Source organism: Lupinus angustifolius, chromosome LG07 (genome assembly GCF_001865875.1).
Source record: "Lupinus angustifolius cultivar Tanjil chromosome LG07, LupAngTanjil_v1.0, whole genome shotgun sequence".
Classification (NCBI taxonomy): domain Eukaryota; kingdom Viridiplantae; phylum Streptophyta; class Magnoliopsida; order Fabales; family Fabaceae; genus Lupinus; species Lupinus angustifolius.
Window position 1 is genome coordinate 18,763,838 of NC_032015.1, and position 26,002 is coordinate 18,789,839.

At 31.9% G+C, this 26,002-nt stretch overlaps 2 protein-coding genes across 2 annotated transcripts; both read left to right on the plus strand.

Annotated features, from left to right (window-relative positions):
- On the plus strand, positions 11,865–14,339 carry LOC109352990. Its single transcript, XM_019595177.1, has 3 exons — positions 11,865–12,559; positions 12,641–13,372; positions 14,139–14,339. The coding sequence occupies exons 1-3, from the start codon at positions 11,924–11,926 to the stop codon at positions 14,337–14,339; spliced, it is 1,569 nt and encodes a 522-aa protein (XP_019450722.1). The 5' UTR covers positions 11,865–11,923.
- LOC109352991 lies at positions 18,330–20,037 on the plus strand. The gene is made up of 3 exons (XM_019595178.1): positions 18,330–19,052; positions 19,134–19,859; positions 19,957–20,037. The coding sequence occupies exons 1-3, from the start codon at positions 18,330–18,332 to the stop codon at positions 20,035–20,037; spliced, it is 1,530 nt and encodes a 509-aa protein (XP_019450723.1).

Consider the following 26,002-nt stretch of genomic DNA (forward strand, 5'->3'; position numbering starts at 1 on the left):
TTTTAATTTATATTTGAAGAACTTATTCATATCACTACAATAAAGTCACGCAATCATGCTATGAACTTAAGAAAAGCAACGAAGTTCAGAATATAAAATTAGTAGAAAAGCAAATTCAACACAAAGAAAAGACTGCTAACATTTATCATAATAATAATTTTCTCACTAATTCAAAATATTTCCATATGCAAAGTCAAATCGTGTGATTTTGCCTCTCATTGATGTTGCATAAATCTCCTCTTGTTTCTAAATATATTTTTCTTCTTTAACTTGAGATTATAATCATCGATGGGAAAGGTGTCACATTTCTTCATATCCTAATGATAAATACTAATAAACATATACCTATAAGAAGTTGCAACAATTGAATACGCTTAAGTTAAAACTAAACAATTGATGAAAATAGCATATATGAATTTTTTTTAGTGAGTGAGAAGGACATTATAATAATGATAAATGTTAGTGGTATTTCCGTTATGTTATATTTTCGTTAGCATAAGACTTGTTAACATGTGTACTTATTATAGCGAACAATTGAAGAATACATATACGACTTCTGGATTTTAGTTATTACTCTCTTGATTTATAAANACAAAATTTATTCCTACCCATCCTTCATATTATTGACAAATTCTGTAGAACCTAAGCCAACATCCCCTCTTAAACATGTCAAGATAGAAGGCTTAGGTTTTGGCATTTCTTCCTTTAAGTGGCTTATATTCTGCAGTATTCTACATTTTACCAATGCTGAAATTTTGGTTTTAGCTATTTGTATGTCCATGTTTTATGAAGCGTAAACACATTATAAAACTAACAATTATTTTATGTTAGGATGCATGTTTCAACAATTACGAAATTAAAAATTAAAAATTAAATTAAATTTCAGCAAACATAAAAATTTAAAGATATGTTAAAGAAAGCTTGACAATAACTTTCTTAATAAGATGCAAAGCATAAACATGTTTGTCTTAGTGTATATTTGGCATTTTAAAGTGTATATTGGAAGCAAAGTATGATAAACTTATAAATTTAAGAATATGTTAGAAAAGATTGACAATAACCCTCTCAAAAAAATATAAAGCATAAACACAAACCATCTTAGTGTCACTTTGGCATCTTTGAACAAAATGTAAGCGAAGAGAAAAATATGATAAGAGTGTGTAGGCATGAAATTAACAGAAGGTAATCTAATTATAAACAAATGAGCGACAATATATTTGAATACAATACATAGTGTGTACCTCATATTTATTAATACATCTCAAAAAAATTGTTGGAAGAGTGAATGACGGAAAACTGAACCAAATGAGCACATGTGACAGTAGTTGTGGATAATAAAGAGGCCAACTTCTAACCATGCCTCATTCTGTTAATGTCACCCACATTCTCTGCAAAATGAAATTGGGAGGAATGTACATTAACAATCCATGTAAATTTAAAGTAAATATAAGGCATGCGGTATGTAATAAGATTTAGAAAAGCTACAAAATTCAGAATAAAGAATAAGTGGCAAAACAAATATATACAAAGGAAAGAGTAAAAAGATTTATTATAAAACATTTTCCACCGACTCAAAATTTTCTACCTGCCTATTGAAATCCCTTGATTTTGTCATCCACTAATATTGCATAAATTATCTACATCTATTGAGTATAATTTTACTTCTTTGCCATGAGATAATAATCATTGAAAAAAGTGTTACAACATCTTTTGTAAAGCAACAATTTATCCTACATAACGACATGTTGAGCAAGGATATAAAATGAAGTAACCCATATAATATAAGATGAATATGAAACAGTTTAGTGAATAAAAGAAAAAAAGTAAAAGAACACGGAAGTACTACATTCTATTGGAACTTTTCACAAACAGTTGGTTATATAATCACTATGTCAATGATCAATAGGCAAAAGGGCGAAACAACCACTTGCCAAAGTACAACCGATAACCACAGCAGAATGCGAAAAGAAAATATGCATACCTCTACATATATATGATTGTTGTTTCTACATGCAATAGGTGAAGTATTTCGTCGAACATCTTTTGTGCAAAATGTTTTATAAACTACATCAAAATAAAATAGAAATTAAAGATAAAAAAGAGGAAACTAAGAGAGGAAGGATGTATAATATCAAGAATAATAGATTACTTCTCTTAACATATTCACCCTAAACGTGCAATTATAACAAATGTTTCTCAAAATTAACCAGAGTTTAAACTGTAAATAATGAATTGAAATTGTTTTTAAAACTTATTGAGTAGATGATAACATAAGAGAAAACGATAATATTGCAATTGTAGAATGAGGTATGAGGCACAACATGAGATAACCTGATAATGCAAATATGGTCTCTGTTGAGTGCGATCAAAAACTCACTTCTCAACTCACCGCCCTCTACGCCGATCACAACCGCTGCGTCAAAGACAGCAGATCACTTATGGTGAAGGATCCACCATGCTCCATTCAAGACAACAATCACTTCATTAACATGATGGAAAAGTACTTTTTCAGCCCTCGTGGATTCAAAGTCCTCCAAGAGAGAACCCATTTGCATTATTAGGTTATTGGGTCTCTTTCTTTTTTTATAAAGTTTCATTTTTTTATGACAACCTGAGAGAAGAAAGAGTTGATTGTGGAGAATAAAAGAAGAAAATGGGATGAGAATGAGAGAACGTGAGAGAATGAGCAGTTTAAGAGTTTTGGATAGATGAGATTACTACATAGAGTGAGGGCTAAATTGGAATTAAAAAATTATACCATGTCATGGTAGTTAAAATGAGTTTTGGTTTTATATAATGGTATAATAAGTAATTTTATGTTATTAGATAATTTACATGTATCAGTTTTGTTTTGCAGTTTAAAATTGGGGTAGAATATAGAAGTTACTTTAATAATAGAGCAAAAGCTAAAATTGGAATATCAAAATTACTCCATCCATGGCCGTTAACAATTGTTTTGCATTTATATATTTGTATGGATAATCTAATAATTAAAATATATTTGCCATAATTTTAAGGTATGATGTGATATTGGATATAGTGTTACACTTTCCGTTCATAAAATTGGTGGGCAATTAATAAGTAAATAAATATTAGTAAAACTAAAAAACCTTAAAATTAAAAAATATGATTTAAATTAGAATTGCCCTCCATAATATTAGATTGGTTATCGGACATTAGAGTTGTACTTTACAAGTAGGGATTGTATATTAAAATTAAATATCACTTAAAACAAATCAAAACAACAAATCATTTTCTACCAAACAACTAGTATATTCTTGATTCCATAATACTCATAAGGATATGCAGGAGCAAGCTCTTATATTACCACACACAAAAACATTTTCCTTTTAATAAATGAAATAATCAAACAAATTTGGGGATGAAATTAGCCTATGCAATTAGTGAGGGTATTACCTCCCTCTAGCTATAACCAACCCTCGAATATGAATTTCAAATTCAAAGACCAACATATTCCTAAAAGTGAGCTTAAAGAGAGTTTTCTATGTTTTCACTGCAAAAATATAGTGATGGCTCCAAATCGTCGTGTAACTTATGTTCAACTAAAAATCGGGACGCGACATAATAATCACCACCCCAAATCGTAGTATAAACGTAATTTTCGCTTCTCGATTTTGAGTTGAGCATATGTTACACAACGGTTTAGAGTCGCCATTATGTTTTACGGTCAAAACATAGAAAATCCTATTAATGTAATCTTTTGGATTGCTTTGGTCATTAAATTTAATATATGGACTCGATAGTCCGTTATGGAGTAGGGAATGTATTAACACTTCATATGTTCGTACTAGACGATATCTTAACTAATTGCATTGACTAACTTTGTACCCAAAGTTGTTTGACTATTTTATTTATTCGAAAAGGAAAAAATGTCTTCATTTTTTGTAGTATTTCACATGGTAGGATCTTGCTCCTACGTGTAGATGGAAAAACGAGCAATGTCTATTGACCCGTTTTACCTGCCAAGCCCGCGGGCAACCCACAAGTACAATTTAAGGAAAAATTCAGAAAATTTTAAATAAGTTATCATGTAATGTGATTTTTAATCATCATTTATCTTTCATAGCTTATAGGATTTGGTTAGCATTTTCAAAACTACTATGCAATCTATATATACTAGTGTAATCATTCCAAACAACAAGAAATAACAATACTCTTTATGTTGAAAAGAATGTCGTATTGAGTTAAAAATAATGTCATTTCTTGATAACCAAATGATTCATACTCTAGATAATCAAATAATGCTCCATAATTTCCAGCATTTCCTATGATTCGCCATGCCTATATGTGTAGTGAAGTGTTATATAAGGTTAAGTGGCAGTGCGATGTTGATGCCTGGCCAATTGTAGAGGAGTTGCTAAATTGAAGAAGTGAGATGACAATAAAAGAATAGGTCTTTAGTGTATGTTTGGTAATGGGTACCCGAACTGGCGGGTACCCATTGGTAATACTTGTAATGGGTAGAGTTTGGGTTTGTATCTCGACTAGGGATGGCCATGGATCTGGATGAATTCAAGTAGTGCGCTACCGAGACTTGCATGTTCTTCCATTTTGGAACGCACACTTGTGTGGCAGATGGAACTGAAGATTTTGAAACCCGCTATTGAATGAGACAAGTCTGGGTAATGAGGTATCTAGAACCGTGGGTACCCGGATCTACAATTCCTAAATATATATATAGTCACTTAACTAAATATTTTATGTCATAATTTAGATGTTATGTTGTTAAAGTGATGTTATATTTGTTATTCTATAATTATGATATATTACTATGTTAATGAAGGGTCATTAGGTGTTTGATATGTTTTATTGTTTATATATTTAAGTGACTATTTAAAGTTGTGAGCTTTAATTTTAATTAGGTTTTGTAATTGTTAGGATCATTTTTATTAAAGAAGTGTCTAAAATAACATATATGATTGTAGAAAATGTGTGCATAAATGTATAACCTCTTTATTGGGTTAGAGATATTTCCCTCTAATTAGTGCTTCCCTGGTCGGTAGTCTATCATGAAAAAGTCTGAATACAAATGAAGTGGCTGACAAAGGTATTGTTGACTTCCAAAGGAAGTAGAGATGATGGTTGTTGTGCTTTTGTCTATGAATATGATGTATAAGAAGCTTGTATGAGGATTTGACCAAGTACATCTTAGTATTGTCATGTTGCCACTCTTATGAATCTAGTGTGTTTTCTTGTAACACATAATTTTGAAGTTCCTACAAAAAGGAATGAGTTAGTTCAAATTTTGAAGTAAAAAGCTATTTTATATTTAAAAAATTCCAACCACTTTGATTCTTTAAATTTAGTTGCATTTGTTTTTCTTGTTTTAACCATATTTCCGTTATTTTATCTAGGTCATTTCTTCCTATGTAATTTAAGTGTAATTCTTTTATCATTTTCATAAGATATCAACATCACTATCTATTCAAAGTCAATATTAAGATTAGATAGGAGCATTTCTCATATTGTTGTTACACAAACTAAAATTATCATACACTACATGTACCTAAAACACATTTTGTTCATACCATACAAATAAACTATATGAGAGTTATATGGTAATCAAATGGTTAGAATTTTAAAAAAATTGTTAGAATTAAGAAATATAGTGATAAAGAGATTGATAATTTAAATCCACTATAAAATACTAATATATTAATATTTACCTATAAAAATATAAATAAGCTATATCAATGATAACTAACTCATAGGACATCCTATTTAACATTCTATAAAGAATATTCTTGTGACAAGCCATGTATGTCTATTTAAAATAAGATAATAGTCAAACATAACTTAACTTATATTGAAATTAAATATATTTAGTGTAAAGATGCAATTTTTTCTAGTCCAAAAAAAGCCACAAAATAAAATTTCAAAATTATTACAAGTTTCAATGAAAAATATTTTATTAAAATGAAATAATAAAAGAGTTTTAATTGAGCATTTCAGTGTCTCAATAGTATGAAAAATTCAATTTTAAAATATTTTACTCCCCAATTTTCGTTTTCTCATACAATAAAAGATAAGCTAAATGGTTTAATGAGTAATTAATGGCCAAATATTATCTCATTTTTTATTCTTAATTATGAAAGATTTTAACTTCTAAAATAAATTATATTAAAAAATCCTTGTAATTTTCGTTCTCTACTTAATTATAAAATGAAAGTGCACTCAAAATATCTCCTTTGTCATTTTATAAAAGTGAAATGATTTATTTTTACTTATTTATATGTAATGTGATAGTTTTAGGATTTTATAGAATCACTATAGAATTTTCTATCTAAAAATAGATTTTCGGCTACTATTATTTTAAAAGGTCAAATAATTATGTTGAACAAAAATGTATTTTTTAAATGTCTCGGAACTCAAAATTAATCAATTTGAATATTTGAATTTAAGATTATTTTCAAATTCAAATTTTATTATTAATATGATAATTTTTTTGGAATATGAATTGATTATGTGAATTATGGGTTGTCTTTCTTATTTTTAGAACATGTCTTGCAATCTCTCTTTTAAGTAAGAGAAGTCGCAGACTAAAAACATAACAGATCTACAAAAACAAAAGAAAAATATATGATTTATGGGTAAGGAAATATTTACCGTTAACTATCTTCAATAATTTAATAGGGAGATCCTATTTTATTTTACACGTGTAAATTCTTTTATCATAAATAAGAAGGATATGTGCACATAAATAATATCTCTCTGGAAAATAGCAAAAAAGAAATACTTTGGTGGTTGTACCCCTCTAAAAGATAGGAAAAATAATAATTTGATAGTATCATCCACTCAAACAAAAAAGAAACTAGAAAATTCATAACAAGCAATAAATCCCCATTATACAAAAAGATGTCAGAAAACAACCTCTAACACACTTTCCAATACCAAAAAATCTAACCCAAAAGGCTAGAAAAATACATAACACGTATTACAAAAGATATATCAGAATTCCTACCACCTGAGAAGTCACGACTCTGAAGTATCTATCCACCGCTCTACAGTGACGTATCTAGGACCTAGAGATAGGGTGTGCGACATATTTAAAAAATTAAAATAGTAAATAAGGATAAAAATATTAATGTCAAAATTACAAATTTTAAATATATTTAATCAAACAAATTACATACTTCATAATTAATCTCTAACTGATTTCATATTTTAAATTGTTGATTTATTTTCAATATTGTGAAAGATTTTTTGCTAAATATAAATCACTAGGCAGTCATTCGTCCATGCATCTTCCATTTAATTACGCAACTTATTTTTTACAATTTTCATAGTTAAAAAAACTTTCTACAATTGTTTTATTAACATTAAAAGAAGATAAACTAATTAGTAAACAATGTGTATTCCACTTTCAACCAACTTATCCTAAAGATTATTGATTCCTTATGAAGAAGCAAATTCAACACCGTTATACATATCAATTATATAAGTCTCAAGTTGAAAAAATCATTTGGATAAAACTTTGTAAACTCAATCAGTTTTTTCATATCAAATCTAGAGAAGAAATCAACTAGACTCGGGCAAGAATACATACAAAGAAACAACTAGGTATTTATCTCAGAGAAACGATCATAAAGTTCTTTAAGTTATATATTCATCATATTATAAAATAATTCAACATACTAATGATTATTTGTTTTTTTTACTAAACATGACATTTACAAAAAAAATACATTTTGGGTTCGTAGAGTTATAAACAATAGTGTAATATCTATGCACTGTAAATGTAAAAATTTATACATGGTCACTACATCATTCAGACATTCACCATTCATTATGATTACTTTTTTGCAGAATGAATGAAGATTAACCATGGATGATGTATGATATAATACTAATGTATAAAACTCATATACTATTAGTACACTCATTTTTATGTATAAATAATATACATATTTTTTTCAAAAAAATCGGGGTGTGCACACCCTCACACCAACATAGCACCGTCCCTGCCGCTCTATAACACTGCAGGCCTACACGCAAATAGATAGAAAATTGAGGGTTGTGTTGTTTGATCTTCTATATCTCTGGCGTCGATGCACTACATATTAACAAGTTAGTAATGAATCCTCTAATATAAACAAAGATTAATGAAATAATTGAAATACACTAATGACAATTGTATGGTATGATGCAATATCAGATACAAGTGTTTCAATTCACTTTTGTTAAATTGGTCAGGAATTAATTAGAGTTGTGTTATAATAAAAATGTTATTTTTGCAATAAAATAGTGAAATTTTAATAAGGCTTTTTACTTAATATGAGATGCGGTATTGAACGCGAGGACTCTACTTCACTCATTTAAGTTGGAATCATGAATTAAAATTAAACCCAACCAAGAAGACATTTTTTACAAAGAACTACATGGTGTTGATTCTCTATTACTCATAGGACATATAGGAGCAATATCCTATCTTGTCAGGCACAACAAAAATAAATAATATTTTCGCTTTTATTTATAATAAAATAATTAAACAATTTTAGGATATAAACAATTCATGCAGTTAGTGAGGATATCATCTTAATATGGGCGTCTAGGGTGCTAATACATTATTTGATCCATAATCGACTTCCGAACCCAAATATCAAAACTAAAAAGACCAATTAATTCCAAAATGAGCGTAAAATGTAATTTTCTAAGTTTTAACCTAACTTCGTAGTGACGACTCCAAAGAGATCGTGAACCAAAAGCTGGGACATGACATTTGGTAAACATGATTTTTACATTACTTTTAAATTATATTGATTAACATAAATATACTAAAAGTGTAATATTTATGTTTCATCAGTGTAAGCATTTATACATTATTCATTATTCATTTGTATTACATATATTTAATAGTCGATAATAATTAAATGTGAATAATGAAAGATATATTGACAACACAAAAAACTTTTTCTCAGTCGGTGTCTATATTTTTTTTTGTCTTTAATAATATATAGTGTTCAACTAGGAAAGTTCTCTTTACATTCAAATATGTTAATGATTGAGAGAAAAAACAAACAAAAGTGGATGTCCCTTTGGTTCGCTACTATCTAGACTTTATGGTTTGTTAGAAACAAAATCATCTTCCAGAACGCTTAGTTTCATCTAGATGAGATAATGAAATTAATTTTTCTGCATTCTTGGAATTTTCTCAATATTTACTTTCATAGCGACAAATACTCTTTTGTTGAATGGGTGATGAAGTCTTTTATATGTCTCCTTGGGTGTAATATTTAAATAACTATGTTGATATGAATACCATTTGTTCTTTTAATTTTTTATTTTCTCTCTCAACGAGTTTCATTGTTGAAGACATTTTTCTACCACAGAACATTTTTTGTTTGCATGATCACGTATATAAAATAGAGAGAAAAATATATGTACAGACAATGTATGAGTCTAAACATTGTTACCACATTATTCACCATTCATATTTAATAATCAATGATTCTTCAACAAAAAATAATCCAAATAAATTGTGTATGATGTTGTGAGTGTGTATAAATATTTACAATAACAATATATAGATATTACCATTATGCTAGAGTTATTATTCAACCGTGCTCATTTTTTTTATTCAGCAGCACTTTCAGCATTGTCCATATGCGCGCAGTAGAATGTCGTGTATGATTCAATCGCGCATACGCCTGACTCTGCTCTATGTGATACATACAATATTTATTCGTCTAGCAAGCCTGTTATATGTATGACACATAGAATAGCACTGGCTATAGAGAGTGATGTTTATGTTATACTTACAAGTGTGCCCCCTCTATACAACATTGTTATATGTTATACATACAATAATGTTCATTGTAAGAAGTGTTGTTGTATGTATCATGTATTACAATGCTCTCTTGTAGGAGCATTGTTGTATGTATCACATATAAACTCTATAGAGTGAGTGTTGTTGTATGTATCACATATAAACTTTATAGAGTGTGTTGTTGTATGTGATACTAACAACAACGTTTCATCTAAAGAGCATAGTTGTAAAAATCATATTTAACAGCACTGACAAGAATTCCCCTAGAAAAAATTGTTGATTATTGTACACATTAATGCCCGCATATATAAATTCATCTACAACACGCACAAATATGTATACTAACATCAATACACTAAAAAATACAAACAACGAATATCATGTCAATTATGTTTTTACAAAGACAATAAGATAAAATTACAAAGACATTCACATGTATAAATTATAAACAAATAATATCAGTATAAATTACAAACAAACAAAATTAAGATATAATTGTACAAAGACATTCATCAACGCATTTTTTATATACTTTTCCTTCTCTTTGATCGTTTGAGGCTTGTATAATCCTTGATTGGAAGAATATATTGATTCCCCTAAAGTCCATCATCGTGATCATCTATTCTATATATATCATCATCTATAGTTGGTATGTTGTCACGAAACTGTGATGTCCCAAGAAAATGATCATATTCCACATAAATATCCTTATGTTATTGGTCATCAATATTATTGATGATTATTTTATTGATCAAAAGAACAATTGACCATTTCATATTAGGTGAGTCACAAACATAAAATACTTATTGAATTTGTGATGCTATAATAAATGGCTCATCATTTTTATATTTTTGCCTATTAAGATCCACCTATAAGAACCCTTATTCCTCAACTCGAAATCCATTGTCATTATCAACTCGATACAACATAAAACATGCAACCGAAACTTTGTGTAATGCAATTCTCATATTCATTCAATGATCCAAAAGTATGACATATCTGCATTTATTGGGTTTCTATCTTTGCCATTTGACATAGCAACAATAGTCACACTATTATTTTGTATTTTACTTTTATCATCTTATTTTTTCGTATAAAATGTGAACCCACTAAATAGATTACAGTATAATATAAGACATGAATAGTTTGACCATTGGCTAATCATTTCAATCTTTTAAAAATTGAATGTGCATTTTATTCAACTTCTCAACAATGTGATTTCTTAGTCATTTTATAAAACATCAATTATGTTATCTGGAAATCCAATTTTCATTCTAATTGGGTTAGAAATCCTAAGCATCTCTTTGTGTATGGCTCAAGTTAGTATTATGTAAAACATATAAGTGTTTTTGCTACAATTCTCTGATGTTTGTTTCTTAGTAATTCATTCATCAAATGTTTTTTCTTCATAATGAGGCTTTGGAATGCCTATAAAATCAACATCGACAAGATATCAAGTATAAAATTCAATAGTTTATTCTACAATATATCGCACAACAATACGATCTTCTGGTCTTACTCCTTATTTCACATACCATTTTAATGTCTTCATATAACGCTCAAACAAGATGAATGTTTAGATTGACAATTATATCAAAGAATAAGGTGAGAAATACATCTATAGCTCTCACAAAGTCAAAATAACATGTTTTTACAACGCACGTAATTTCATGGGGCAAATCATTTTGTTATGAATTATCGTGAAGAAGAAATATAATTTAGTTATGATTCATCGCACTTTTTTAAGTAAAACAGACTTTATGCCATTGACAAGAATTGTTTCATGAGTACATAACAATAATGAGAGTTAAGACATTTTAAGTTGATATCTTTTGTTGATACCCACTTGTGATTGTTGGTTAAAAACTCAATTTCCCAAGCTTTAGGATCTTACTTCTTTCCTTTCCAATGCAACAAAAAATTTCAATCGGTGCATATGACCTTTGCTTTCCACCAGCCCCAATCCTTGAAACAATAAATAAGGTAACCTTTCAACTCCAATGTTGTCCCTCTTTTTTTTGGTTAGCAATGTTGTTTCCTTACCTCTGTATGTTCAACTAGTAATCTTAACAAAGTCATTCTCTATTTTGAGCCTACTAATACCCTTCAAAATCCACTAAATAATTCATTTTCAAAATGAAAGCTTCTGGAATTGGGGAGCAGTTTCAATTGTCATTGAAACTTATGGTACACCAGGAGACAAACAAAGTATTGTTTGCTGAAGTTGGGAAGGATTTTGTTGATGTTCTGATTAGCTTCTTAACACTTCCTTTAGGAACCATTGCAAGACTTGTGGCTAAGGACTGTGATATGGGTCCACTTAAAATTGCATCATTGAGTTCACTCTATGAAAGTGTTAGTAATCTTGGTGACGAGTATATGTGGAAAGATACGTGCAAGAAAATGTTATTGCAACCAAGGAATCCAATGGAAGATTATTGTAGGAGCTTGAAGCTTAATGTTGATGACACTGACCCTACAAAGTATTATGTATGCAAGAACTTTTTGGAATGTCAACGTGCACCCTTTGTCATGTGTAGCACCTTTAAAAATAAAGCATGCAGCTGCGGGAATTTGTTAGAAAAACAAATTTCCCCTAAAAACTGTATTTCCTTTGATGGGTTTGTTAAGAATAGTTCATGTTTTATGGTCACTGATGATTTGTGTCTTCTTCCAATGTCGTTGGATGCAATGTTCTCTATTATCAAGAAAATGGGCATTGAAGACATGTCTTCTCTGAAGGAAATTGTAGTCGATGTTACCAAAAATAAGGTTTCTAACATTTCAAGTTTCCTAAATTTATATAACTGCTTGATTTTGAGTTAATCACTGACTTGTTTATCTGCTTTGCAGTTAATTGATTTATTGAAATGTTTATTGGTTTCAAAGACACCTTTCACAGATGTGTTCTTACGTAAGAAACCTTGTCTTCAGAAACCTGATTGTAAGATTGTTTGCCCTAGTGATTCTTCTGAGGAACAGTGTACCCCAGTTAAGGTCAAGTTAATGTACCAAAAATCTGATGGTAAGATAGTTTGTGCTCAAGGGAAAGAAGATTTTGCAAATTTCCTTTTGAGTATTCTCACTTTTCCATTAGGAGCTGTTGTACGTTTATTACAAGGTAATTCTTCTATGGGTAGTGTTGATGGATTATACAAAAGTGTAGTTGATTTAAATGAAGATCTCTTCAACACAAAAGAAGTGAAGGCCAAACTTGTTGATCTTGGTCTAGCCCCACAATTCAAATTATGTGACCAGGTTATTCCTATTTCTGAAATTAAGGCTCCAGAATATTATTGTGTGAGTAAAAGTTCTAAATCTCGTATTACTGAACTCTATTTAACTTCTGGTAATCTGAATAATCCTCATGACTTATATAGAACATTCAATTATTTGGATATGGTTGATCCAATTTCTCAAAATGAAAGTACTAAAGGATTTGTAAGGGAAGCTATTGTCTATGTTGCAACTGATAACTTAGTTGTTTCTCCAATATCATCCATTTCAGCTATATCTTTAATTAACAGTATGAACACTACCCTTGGTGACATTGAAGAAAAAGAGTTCAACATTGGCCTTAGAGAGGTAGCAATTTTCCATAGTTATATGTTGTTTTTTGATAATTATCTTGTTGTTGATTTATTTTATTGGACTTAATATTTTTACAGGACAACGTAAGAATTTTTTATAATGTTTTTTTTTTTTTTAAGCAAGGGGCTTAGCCCATAATAGATTAATAAGTTGGAAACATACAAGATTAGTTTACAAACCTATAGGAAGGTAATTGAATACTATTCCTATACAAATGAGGAATCACTAAAGAAGGTGGATGAGTCCACCAAGTGTAGCAATTATGGTCAATGCCCAAGTTTGCCAATGAATCAGCACATTGATTTCCCTCCCTGTAGTAGATTGGTTTCCCTCCCTGTAGATGTGTGTTATCCAGCAATCCATTGAAGACATGAGCATCTTACATGACCTCCAAGTTGACATTAATTTCCAAGGGATCACCATAGTACCTAGGAGAATTTTTGTGACCAACAATGAGTCACATTCTAACCAAATTGTGTGTCATCCCATGCTGTGAGCCTTTTGGATTGCTAAAAAGGCTGAAAAAAGCTCAGCATAGAGAGCATCATGTATGCCAAAATAGGTAGAGAAAGCACCCATGAACAAACAAAATTATAATGGTAGTATAATGTTAGTAAATCATCTACATTGATTTGTTAATTATTATTGACTCTCAAACAAAATTAATTTAATATAACGGTAAATGATAGAATGACAGTATATAGATTTTAAACTATATTTTATTTAGTTGTTGATAAATATTGTTTTGATGTTATTTCAGGGTCTAAGCATTTTGAAGGCATCGTTGACATCATCATTGGCTTTAACCAAAGGTCTTGCTCATTTGTTAACCAATGTTAGAAGGGAGAATTATTTGTTAACCAAAGTCAAGGATGAGAAATGTGTAGTCAGTGACCAAGGTTTGAAATCTCTCATCAGTTTGACAAAGAAGAAAATCTCTCATTTTTACAACCGAAAATAAAATCTCTCATCTGTGTATGGACAAGGTGGTGACCTTTAGTTTGTCTCAAGTCATATTAATGTTTTCTTCCTTTTTATTCTTCTTTATTTTGAAGTTTTTTTTATCACTAATGTAATTTGGTTACTTTTTTTTCTTTTGGTCATTGATATTTTAATGTGTTCATTTTGTTTACTAGTATTTTGGTGTTTTGTTTTAATTTCAAGGATTTGATTTGATCTCATTATAGATGGTTTCAAATTCAGTGAGTGCTTTGATCAGTTTGTCTATTACCTATATAATAAAAAAACTCTCTCATGACATATATTAATCTCTCAAGCCCTCATGACATGTGTCAACTTCTCATCAAAACTAAAGGTCCCTCATGACATGTGTCAATCTCTGAATGACATGTGTCAATCTCTTAAGAACTCCCTCATGACATGTGTCAATCTCTCAAGCCTTCATGACATGTGTCAATCTCTCAAGTCTTCATGATATGTGTCAATCTCTTAAGTCTTCATGACATGTGTCAATCTCTCAAGCCCTCATGACATGTGATTTATTTAAAAATAAAAGGAATATGATTACCTGTACAATATTAAAATATAATGTTACTATAGCAATATTAAAATAATAATAATAATATGAATCATAACATATTGTTTGTAGCTATTTTAGAGTTAAATAATATTTATTTTCATACTAATCTTATTTTAGAATCAAATAATAATGAAATTATAAATTTATTGATGATTTTTTTATTAATAGGATACTACTAACTATATCATGTTATGTATGTGTAAAAAACAATATTGAGAAAGTCGAGCAAGATGTTAAACCTGTAGATGACCCATATTAAGTTTATCCGATTTAAACAGTTAAACCGTATGGTTGGACCGTATGATTTTATATATAATTAATAATTTTTAACAATATGAATGCATTGATGACATATTTGATTTTAACCATACGAATGCACGAGCAACATACATATTCTTAATCATGCGGCAAAAAATATCGTCCCATGCATTTGAGGGATTAGATAATTCTGCTAATTGAAACTGCTGAATTTATATCTGCTGACAAATTCAAAATCATGGAACTCTAACTTACTCTTAGAGTAAGTGGATCCTTGCCCCATTTTTTATATTCCCCAAACAATCATACCCAAAATTCTAATTAATTGTGGATTTGATTTTGATTTTTTTGCTTAGCGAAAAATATATGAAGTAGTACAAGGGGTGCTAACCCAATAAAAGTGTTTTAATTAATTGAGACATTAATTGGAGGAATCCTTTTTTATTTCCAACTTTATCAAAATTCCTCTATAAATAGTTGTTGGGAAACTTTTTTTTAGCCAAGGTGTAACTACATGCAAAATATTTTAATAGAAAGGAACCAGCAAAGAAAATGGAGAAGATTATATATAGCTGAAACTCTAGCTAGGAATGCTTAAACTATTTCTATTAAAATCATCCCTAATGAAATTAGGGGAAGGGGTCTAAAAAGAGTTTTGCCAAGAATGTATAGCAAAGTTGGCCAATGTCAACATAAGAGTTACCTTCCCTAAATATATGTATACTTGAAAAGTCAAGGAGTTCAACTTATGATTACAACTATCCCATAGATTGCTTATTTTCTAAGGGGCTTTAGTTCTACATTTGAAGATGTCCACTGCAGTTGTAGAATCACACCCAAGTCAAATTTTTGTCCAACATAATGTAAGCCAAATGGACTATTTTGATAGCTGCAAAAAGCTCTGCATGGACTGCACTTTGAATTTTAAGGAAGGAAGCAAAGCAAGCAACACAAGAGCCATTGTTGTTTCTGAAAATGCCACCTGCACCTGCTAGGCCAGGGGAACCTTTGTCTGCACCATTTGTGTTTACTTTTATCCAACCTTCACTTGGCACCAACCATCGCACTTCCACAATTCTTGGGGCTTTATTCAGGAAGAGCAGATCACAGACGCTACAGGAATTCGAGGTCACCTTGGAACAATTTCCAACCAAAGTTATCTCTGTCGTAATTTTAGCTAGAGCTTTGTCTAATAGAGAATTGCTTGTCTTCAAATCTTCACTGATTTCTGTAGAAGCAAGTTGATGCCACTATGATCACGACACTAGGCAAAAGCATTTCCTTCAATTGATTGTTTGAATGACTGTTGCAGCTAGATAGAATAGAGTGGACAAATTGAGTATTATTTCTTAAAGAGAAATAATCATGCACCTAGGATCAAAGGGCTTGAGCAAAACTGCATTGAAAAAACACATGGTTAGTGTCCTCTTGAGAGGAGTTACAAAGGCTGCACTTAGATGCCAACTTTTTGCCTCTATGCTGAAGGTTGTCATATGTGGGCATTTTCCTGTGCATAATCCGCCAAATAATGAATGACTTGGACGGAGGGATAGCTGCAGTCCAAATTTGGCTACATCAAGGGAGGCTTGACAGATTATTATTCACATGAGCAAAAGCAAGCTTAGAAGTTAGCACACCATCATTAGAATGCTTCCATACTAATATGTCATGGTTGATTGCTCTTGTGATTTAAGAAATCCTGGCAACTAAGTCTGGGAAAAGCCTTATCATAAACCCAGGTATCAACCACTTAGACTCAACGGTGAAGTTAGCCACCCTAGCATGCAGTTGAGGGTACATCTCAGGAGGAATATGAAGGTAGAATTCTCATTGACCTCATGCCAATTATCCTTGATCCGATGCCAAATGGAAGATTTGAAGTGCCTCCTAGGAGTGATTTTGATGTCACCAAAACTTTCTCTATAAAAATTAGCCCGATGTTGATTAGAAGTTTTCATATCCCAAACCAACTTTAACAAACTAGCTTTGTTCATTGCCTTGAAGGGACCTTATCCCAAGACCACCCTCCTTAATAGAAGTACACACTTTGTGAGGTTTGGACACATTGAAAACTATGAAACACATAGAGTAGGAGGAGTAGCAAACTAAATCACATCATCTATACATTAAACTACCTACTTTCTATGTACCAAAAAAACTATTTACTTTCTTATAATCATCAATATCATCTTTCTTATACTAAAATGTAAAAACTAATGTGTTTGTTTGATATAAGATTTAATTCAAATATTTTTTATCACAAATAAATGAATCTTTTAATAAAGTAAATGTAATTTTTATACATCAGTCATGTTTCGCGTGGTCTTTTACTTCCTAGCAAAAGTATGAGGTTTTACTACCAACATTATCTTTTCGCTATTATTTCCATTTATAACTACTTATCTTTTTTAATTATTAGATTAATTGTGGAAATTTTATAGTGTAGTTAAGGTTCGCATTATTTCTAACTGATCAACATTATTCATTTGTTATTAGTTCTATTAAATTGAAAAACCATATTATAAATATTTTTAAATCGATCAAAAAGTCAAATCAAACCAATTAATCCATTTAAATCGAACAACTATATTAGTCTTAATTCCATATTACACATGTATAAGAATACTTAGAAGAAATATATGATTTTGTTAGACAAAAAAATTTGTCTCTTAAAATAATTACATAATAAAAATAATAAATATTTAAACAAATCTAGGGTATAAAATAATTATTGCAATAAATGTTGTTCTATCAAAGTATGGGCATAAGATGACAATATCTTCTATGATCCGTAAGCGATTTATTGCTAGAATTTACTGAATATACCTTTTGGATTCCTTATACAAAGTGTGTGTGATTCTTGTGTCACAAACTCACAATAAAACTTACAAGAATCACTTTAAAGAATGAAAAAGAGTAAAAAAACTATCTAACTAACTGAATCAACTTACCTTCAGTATTCTAATCTTAACCTAATTTCATAACCTTCCCGCATTCCTTTGATGAACATTTTTCTTTCGTTTCCAATGCACCAAAAGATTCCAATCGTTGTATATGACCTTTGCTTTCCACCAGCCCCAATCCTAGAAACAATAAACAATGTAACTTTACAACTCCAATGTGTCTCTTTACCTCCGAATGTATGCTTATAAAATGTTCAACAAGTCATCAAAGAAAATCATTCTCAATTTTGAGCCTTTTCATACTATTCCTAACTCCACTAAATTTTTGTTCTTCATAAAGGAAGCTTCTGGAATTGTGGAGAAGGATCAATTGTCATTGAAACTTATGGTGCATAAAGAGACAAACAAAGTATTGTTTGCAGAAGTAGGGAAGGATTTTGTTGATGTTCTGATTAGCTTCTTAACACTTCCTTTAGGAACCATTGACAGACTTGTGGCTAAGCAGTCTGATATGGGTCCAATTAGAATTGCATCAGTGAGTTCACTATATGAAAGTGTGGAAGAACTCTATGACGATTATATGTTGACAGATTCGTGCATGGTAATGCTACTGCATCCCAAGAATCCGATGGAAGATTATTGTAGAAGCTTGAAGCTTAATGTTGATGACACTGACCCTACAAACTATTATGTATGCAACAACTTGTTGCAATGTCAAAATGGAGGCAGTGTCATGTGTAGCACCTTCAAAAGTAAAAAATGCAGCTGTGGGAAATTGTTGGGAAACCAAATTTTCCTTAAAGGCTATGATTCCTTTGAGGGTTTTGTTAAGGAAAATTCATGTTTTCTGGTCACTGATGATTTGTGTATTTTGCCAATGTCTTTGGATACAATGGTCTCTATTATCAAGAAAATGGGCATTGAAGACATTTCTACTCTGAAGGAAATTGAAGTCGGTGTTACTAAAAATAAGGTTTAAAGTATTCAAACTTTTCTAAATTTATATGACATCTCTATTTTGAGCTGTTCATTGACTTGTTTATCTTCTTTGCAGCTAATTGATTTATTGAAATGTTCGTTGGTATCGAAGACACCTTTGACAGATGTGTTCTTACATAAGAAACCTTGTCTTCAGAAATCTGATGGCAACATAGTTTACCTAAGTAGTGACTTTATTCATGAACAATGTACCTCTGTGGATGTGAAGATAATGTACCAAAAATCTGATGGTAAGATATTGTGTGCTCAAGGGAATGATTTTGCAAATTTCCTTCTAAGTTTTCTAACTTTCCCTTTAGGAGTGGTTGTACGTTTGTTACAAGGTAATTCTTCTATGGGTAGTATTGATGGATTATATAAAAGTGTTGCTGATTTAAATGAAGATTTATTCAACACAAAGGAAGTTAAGGTCAAACTTGTTGATCTTGGCCTTCCCCCACAATTCAAATTAAGTAACCAAGTCCTTCCTATTTCTGAAGTTAGGGCTCCAATTTATCATTGTGTAACTAAAAGTTCCAACCCTAAACTCAGTGATTTCTTTTTAACTGAGGATCCAATTATTGTTGATCCTTCTAAAAAATGCATGGATGTGATTATGGTTGATCCTATTTCTGTAAATGAAAGCTCCAAAGTTTTTCTAAGGGGACCTACTGTTTTTGCTGCCACTGATGACTTACTTGTTTCTCCTATTTCATTCATACCTTTGTTATCTTTGAGCAACAATTCCAACACTAACCTTGGTGACATTGATGTAAAATTGGTCAACATTGGCCTCTATGAGGTAAGAATTTTCCATTTTTTTATGTTGTTTGGTTGACAATTTTGTCATATTTTTGAGTGATTTTATTTGTTGATGATTTTTTTTTATGTTCTTTCAGGGATTAAGCATTTTGAAAGCATCATTGACATCATCATCGGCTTTAACTAATGGTCTTGCTCATTTGGTGATAGTATTTTAGAAATGGAAGTTATAGTAGTGAAAATAGAAGTGGAGAAGCTTTGGAGCTACACAACTTAGAATAATTTGCTTCTTATTTGGATGCTTTACAAATGAAGGGTGAGTGCCTATTTATAGGCTTTCTACAACACTTATGAATTTCTAGATGGTTCCATAAGTATCTAGTATACATTTTTTCTCAAGATTTCTAGATACTTCTTTAATTATAATACTAAATGCCTATAATAGAATATACTAGAAGCTTAGGATAATTCTAGATATTATGGTACAATCATCACTACTTGTTTCTACACAAGTGTGGAAGCTTCTAGAAAGTGTGCATCAATATTTTATCACTCCTCCTTGATGCACATCTTTGTAACTCCTAGCATCGATCGTAGTTGCTCGAACTTTGGCCTTGGTAATGCCTTAGTGAATATGTCAGCAATTTGATCTTCGGTCTTGCAATACTCGAGCTTTATTTCTTTATTCTCACTTGCTTCTCTGACAACATGATATTTAATTGCGATATGTTTTGTCCTGTTGTGATGGACTGGATTCTTTGCTATCGCTATCGCCGATTTGTTGTCACAATAGATTGTCATAGGCTCCATCTCTTGATCTCCCATATCATTGAGTATTCGTCTAAGCCATATAGCTTGGTTAGTCGTCTCTGCAGCTGCTACGTACTCAGCTTCTGCTGTTGATTGTGCAATGATTGCTTGCTTCTTTGACGCCCAAGAGAACACTCCTGATCCAAGTGAGAAGGCATAACCAGATGTGCTCTTCATGTCATCCATCGAACCTGCCCAATCACTGTCAGTGTAGCCGTGTAATGTTGAGTTGGTGTTGGTCTGATACCATATACCGAACTCTTTTGTTCCTTGTAAGTATCTAAGAATTCTTTTTCCAACTCCAAAGTGGATTTGACTCGGGCTTTGCATGAATCTTGATAGAAGACTTGTAGCATACATGATATCTGGTCGAGTGGCAGTGAGATATAGAAGACTCCCGATCAAACTCCTGTAGAGAGATGCATCTGCCTGTGGAGATCCATCGTCCTTCTGTAGCTTCTCATTAGTCACGAGCGGAGTAGCAACTGGTTTGCACTCACACATCTTGAACTTCTTTAGTAGTTCTTCTATGTATTTCTTCTGTGAGATGAATATACCTTCTTTTCTTTGATTTACCTCAATTCCAAGGAAGTAGTGCATTAAGCCTAGGTCTGTCATCTCGAATGTCTTCATCATGTCTTCTTTGAACTCTGTTATCATCTTTATATTGTTTCCAGTGTATATAAGATCATCTACGTACAAGGAAACTATTAAAGTATCATACTGACCTTGGGACTTAATGTATAGTGTAGGCTCACTCTTACTCCTCCTAAATCCTTTATCGACGAAGTACTGGTCAATTCTACTATACCATGCTCGAGGAGCTTGCTTCAAGCCATATAGAGCCTTCTTCAATCGTAGCACTTTGTTTTCGTTGCCCTTGCTCATGAACCCTTCTGGCTGCTCCACATAGATCTCTTCTTGAAGTACTCCATTGAGGAATGCAGACTTGACATCTAGCTGGTAAATGCTCCATCCTCTTTTTGCTGCAAGAGCTATTAGAGCTCTTATAGTATCTAGACGAGCAACTGGAGCAAATGTCTCATTATAGTCGATTCCTGGTTGTTGGGAGTAGCCCTTGGCTACTAATCTCGCCTTGTGCTTATGTATAGTGCCATCAGGATTGAGCTTTATTTTATACACCCATTTTACTCCGATGATGTCTTTATCTTTTGGACAATCTACTAGCTCCCACGTGTTGTTTTTCTCGATCATCTTTATCTCTTCTTCCATTGCCTTGACCCATACTTCTTGCCTTGATGCTTCTTCAAAGCTTCCAGGTTCAACTATGGCCAAGTTGCATGTCTCATATATATCTACTAAGGATCTTACTCGTCTCGGAGAAGATTCCGGTGAAGATTGTTCATGTGGGAGTGTAGTTGGCGTACCTGGATCTTCTGTTGCTTCTTCTACTTCCCCAGTTACTTGTGGTTGTTGTGTTGGTATGGAGATGTTGTGTCTCTCAATCTTGCCTTCATTCCAGTTCCAAGCGGCACTTTCATCAACTTCAACATCTCGACTGATGATAAGTTTCTTCGTTTCTAGATTGTATATGCGATAGCCTTTTGACTGTGTGCTATATCCCAAGAAGATGCCTCTTATCGTCTTGTCTTCTAGTTTGTGTCTCTTTTCTTTTGGGACATGTATATAACAGATAGATCCAAAAACTCTTAGATGTTTAGCTGATGGCTTCCTACCGCTCCAAGCTTCTATAGGAGTTTTACCTTCGACTGCCTTTGTTGGACATCTATTCATTATGTAGACAGCTGTGTAAACTGCTTCGGCCCAAAAGGTGTTTGGCAAACCTTTCTCCTTGAGCATCGATCTAGCCATCTCCATGACCGTGCGATTTTTCCTTTCAGACACCCCATTTTGTTGTGGAGTGTAAGCAACTGTGAGTTGACGCTCTATGCCTTCATCCTCACAAAATTTATCAAATTCGTGAGAGTTGTACTCTTTGCCACGATCGCTTCTGAGTACTTTTATATGTTTCCCGCTTTGCTTCTCGACAAAGGCCTTGAACTTCTTGAATATTCCAAAGACTTCTGATTTTTCTTTTATAAAATAGACCCATGTCATTCTAGAAAAGTCATCAATGAAGAGGATGAAATACCTGTTATTAGTGAGGGATGGCGTCCTCATTGGTCCACATACGTCAGTATGGATGAGCTCCAACAAGCGTTTTGCTCTCCAAGATTTCCCACTTGAAAAAGGTAGTCTATGTTGCTTCCCAAGTAGACATCCTTCACAAGCTCCTTCATTCTCTTGGATGCATGGAAGATCCTTCATCATTCTTTTATGATATAATAGCTTTAAGGCTTGGTTATTAAGATGACCAAATCTTCGATGCCATAGCCATGATTCATCAACTTGAACCTTCATAGCGATGTTAGTAGCATATTTCCAAGTTATTGGAAAACTTCTATTTCTTTTCTCCATTTTAACTTGGGCTATTTTTATTTCTTTTCTCCATTTTAACTTGGGCCATTTCAAACTTTCTATTATTGTCATATATATTGCATGTATCTCCCTCAAAGTGGAGAGAGTAACCTTTTTCCATCATTTGGCCAATACTCAAGAGATTTTCTTTAAGGTTAGGAACTAGTAAGACATCTTTGATAAGTCGCGTACCTGATTGTGTCTCCACCATGACAGTGCCTTTGCCTTTAGACTCAACCATGGTGCCATTACCTAATCGAACTTGCACTCTGACAGACTCATCAATATCTTTGAAAATGCTCCCGTCCTTAGCCATGTGGTTACTACAACCACTATCCAAGTACCAGTTTTCTTCTTTATCACGACTACAGACTTGGTTGGCATAGAATAGTTGTTGGTCATGTTTGCATTCTTCAGTGAAATTGGCCTGATGATTATTTTTGTTGCGACAATTTTGCTCTGAGTGCCCAAATCTTTTGCAATATTGGCATTGTATCTTTCCTCGATATCGACAATATTTTTCTGAATGGCCTGACTTCTGGCATATGCCGCAAGGAAGATATTTTGCTTGATTGTTTCTAGAGAAATCTTTAGAAATCTCTTTGTTTCTAGAATGTTCCGCACCAATATTATTTCTTCTTTGATATTCTTTATTCTGAGACCTTAGTCTGAGCTTTGATTGAAAGGCATTTTCTAGTGAACCTTCATCATGCCTACTCAATCTTTGCTCATAAGCTTCTAGAGAGCCCATTAGTTCTGTTACTGATAGAGTAGACAAATCTTTGGTTTGCTCAATCGTAGTAACTATTGAGTCATATTTTTGGGGAATTGAAATCAGAATTTTCTCAACAATTCTTTTGTCAAGAATATTTTCCCCATAGGCTTTCATTTGATTGACTATTTCTTTTATTTTAGAATAATAGTCTTTTATGGTCTCAGACTCTTTCATCTTAAGTAATTCAAACTCACGCCTAAGAGTTTGAAGTTTAATGGTGCGTACCTTATCACTGCCATGAAACTCCTCCTTTAGTGTATCCCATGCTTCTTTGGCACTTGTAGCTCCCATTATTCTTGGAAAGATAGTCTCCGCCAAGGCTTGTTGTAGAATAAATAACGCTTTTGCATCCTTTTGCACATTCTCTTTCAACTCCTTTTTCTGAGCCACGGTAAGAGTTGAAGTATTCTCTGGAGTAGTGAATCCTTCTTCTACAATATCCCACAAATCTTGGGACCGGAAGAAAGTAGTCATTTTTGTATTCCAAAAATCATAGTTTTCTCCAGTGAAAATTGGGATAGGAATTGATGATGATTGAATAGTGCTAGCCATAGCTCAAAGTGTATAAATATGGTTTAGTTTGGATGTGAGATTCTTGGAGATAGTTGGAAATGGATAGAGTAATATTCTACGCCCAGTGTATGACCAAACGTAGCTCTGATGCCACTGATAGTATTTTAGAAATGGAAGTTATAGTAGTGAAAATAGAAGTGGAGAAGCTTTGGAGCTACACAACTTAGAATAATTTGCTTCTTATTTGGATGCTTTACAAATGAAGGGTGAGTGCCTATTTATAGGCTTTCTACAACACTTATGAATTTCTAGATGGTTCCATAAGTATCTAGTATACATTTTTCTCAAGATTTCTAGATACTTCTTTAATTATAATACTAAATGCCTATAATAGAATATACTAGAAGCTTAGGATAATTCTAGATATTATGGTACAATCATCACTACTTGTTTCTACACAAGTGTGGAAGCTTCTAGAAAGTGTGCATCAATATTTTATCATTTGGTAACAAATGTTAAAAGTGAAAATCATGTGTAAAACATTGTCCTATAAGAGAAATGAGTAGACAGTGATATAGCTTTAAGATCTGTTTTCTGGGTATGGACAAGTTTTTATATTTAGTTTGTTTTAATTCAAATATATGTCTTTCAATTTCTATTCTGTTTACTTCCGTTTTATAACTTTTTTTTTTTAATTTTAATTTCATATTTATAAATGAATCGAACTTCTCTAACACCAAAATGTAACAACTTAGTTTGCTTTAAGACTCGGTTTGCTTTAAGATGTCTTTCTCCTAAGATGATCCATAACATTGCTTTGGTATAATCTTGAAGACAATGAATAAACCTAGTTATTTTGCACCAGTGTAGGCTTGTTGATAAATTCTTTCTAAGTTGTGGATGTTTTTGTAACAACAAAAACAGCCCTAGTGTACTTGTTGTAAACCCTTGTCTTCACCTAGGAGGATATATCCCGCATATTTCAAAAAGATGCCCTAGTTTGGGTAATTGATGATGTGTGGTAATAAGTCTTCACGTTGAGGGTGTACACTTAATTTTCTTAAATTTTTGTTCATAATACCTTATGTAAGCATTTATCAGGAATACTCTTATTTTATTAAGATCCTAAGTTCTCTTTTCAAAATTTTGACTTAGAACCACTCTGATTTTCTGAGGTAGCCCATGCAGATTTTCAACCTAACACTTTTTTCTTCCTTTCTTTTTTTCTCTCTCTTTATTTTTATTTTTTTGCTCGTTTTTTGTTTTGTTTTTGTGAACACCCTCAAATGTCTTGACTTGATAGAAAGTAGAAGACTTGAACAATGAGCCATTCATTCTTTAAGAGACTCGATAATCTAAGATATTTCTTGTACTTGCAACTTTCTACCAAAAACTACCCCGATGTGAGATAATCAGAGGTATCCTGCTATTCAAATTGCTCTGGTAGACTTGGACTAGAAAGCTTTAGACTGTGAATCATCTCAAATTTTGTCCCAGTTTGAGAGGCTTACACTTTTTCTTTTCATACTCCTTATCTCATGCATAACTCTTTAAAAATATATATTAAGGCAATGATCAAGCAAACTTGAGAAATGTTTATGCTATGGGTGGTGATTGAATTGAGTTTGTATTTAGGTTGTAAGTAG

Bases quoted from the DNA above. Each gene is read 5' to 3' on its own strand.
- LOC109352991 (XM_019595178.1), top strand. From the start codon at position 18,330: ATGTTCAACAAGTCATCAAAGAAAATCATTCTCAATTTTGAGCCTTTT. The intron at 19,053-19,133 runs GTTTAAAGTATT...TCTTCTTTGCAG, and splicing joins TCGGTGTTACTAAAAATAAG to CTAATTGATTTATTGAAATG. The intron at 19,860-19,956 runs GTAAGAATTTTC...ATGTTCTTTCAG, and splicing joins TCAACATTGGCCTCTATGAG to GGATTAAGCATTTTGAAAGC.
- LOC109352990 (XM_019595177.1), top strand. From the start codon at position 11,924: ATGAAAGCTTCTGGAATTGGGGAGCAGTTTCAATTGTCATTGAAACTT. The intron at 12,560-12,640 runs GTTTCTAACATT...TCTGCTTTGCAG, and splicing joins TCGATGTTACCAAAAATAAG to TTAATTGATTTATTGAAATG. The intron at 13,373-14,138 runs GTAGCAATTTTC...ATGTTATTTCAG, and splicing joins TCAACATTGGCCTTAGAGAG to GGTCTAAGCATTTTGAAGGC.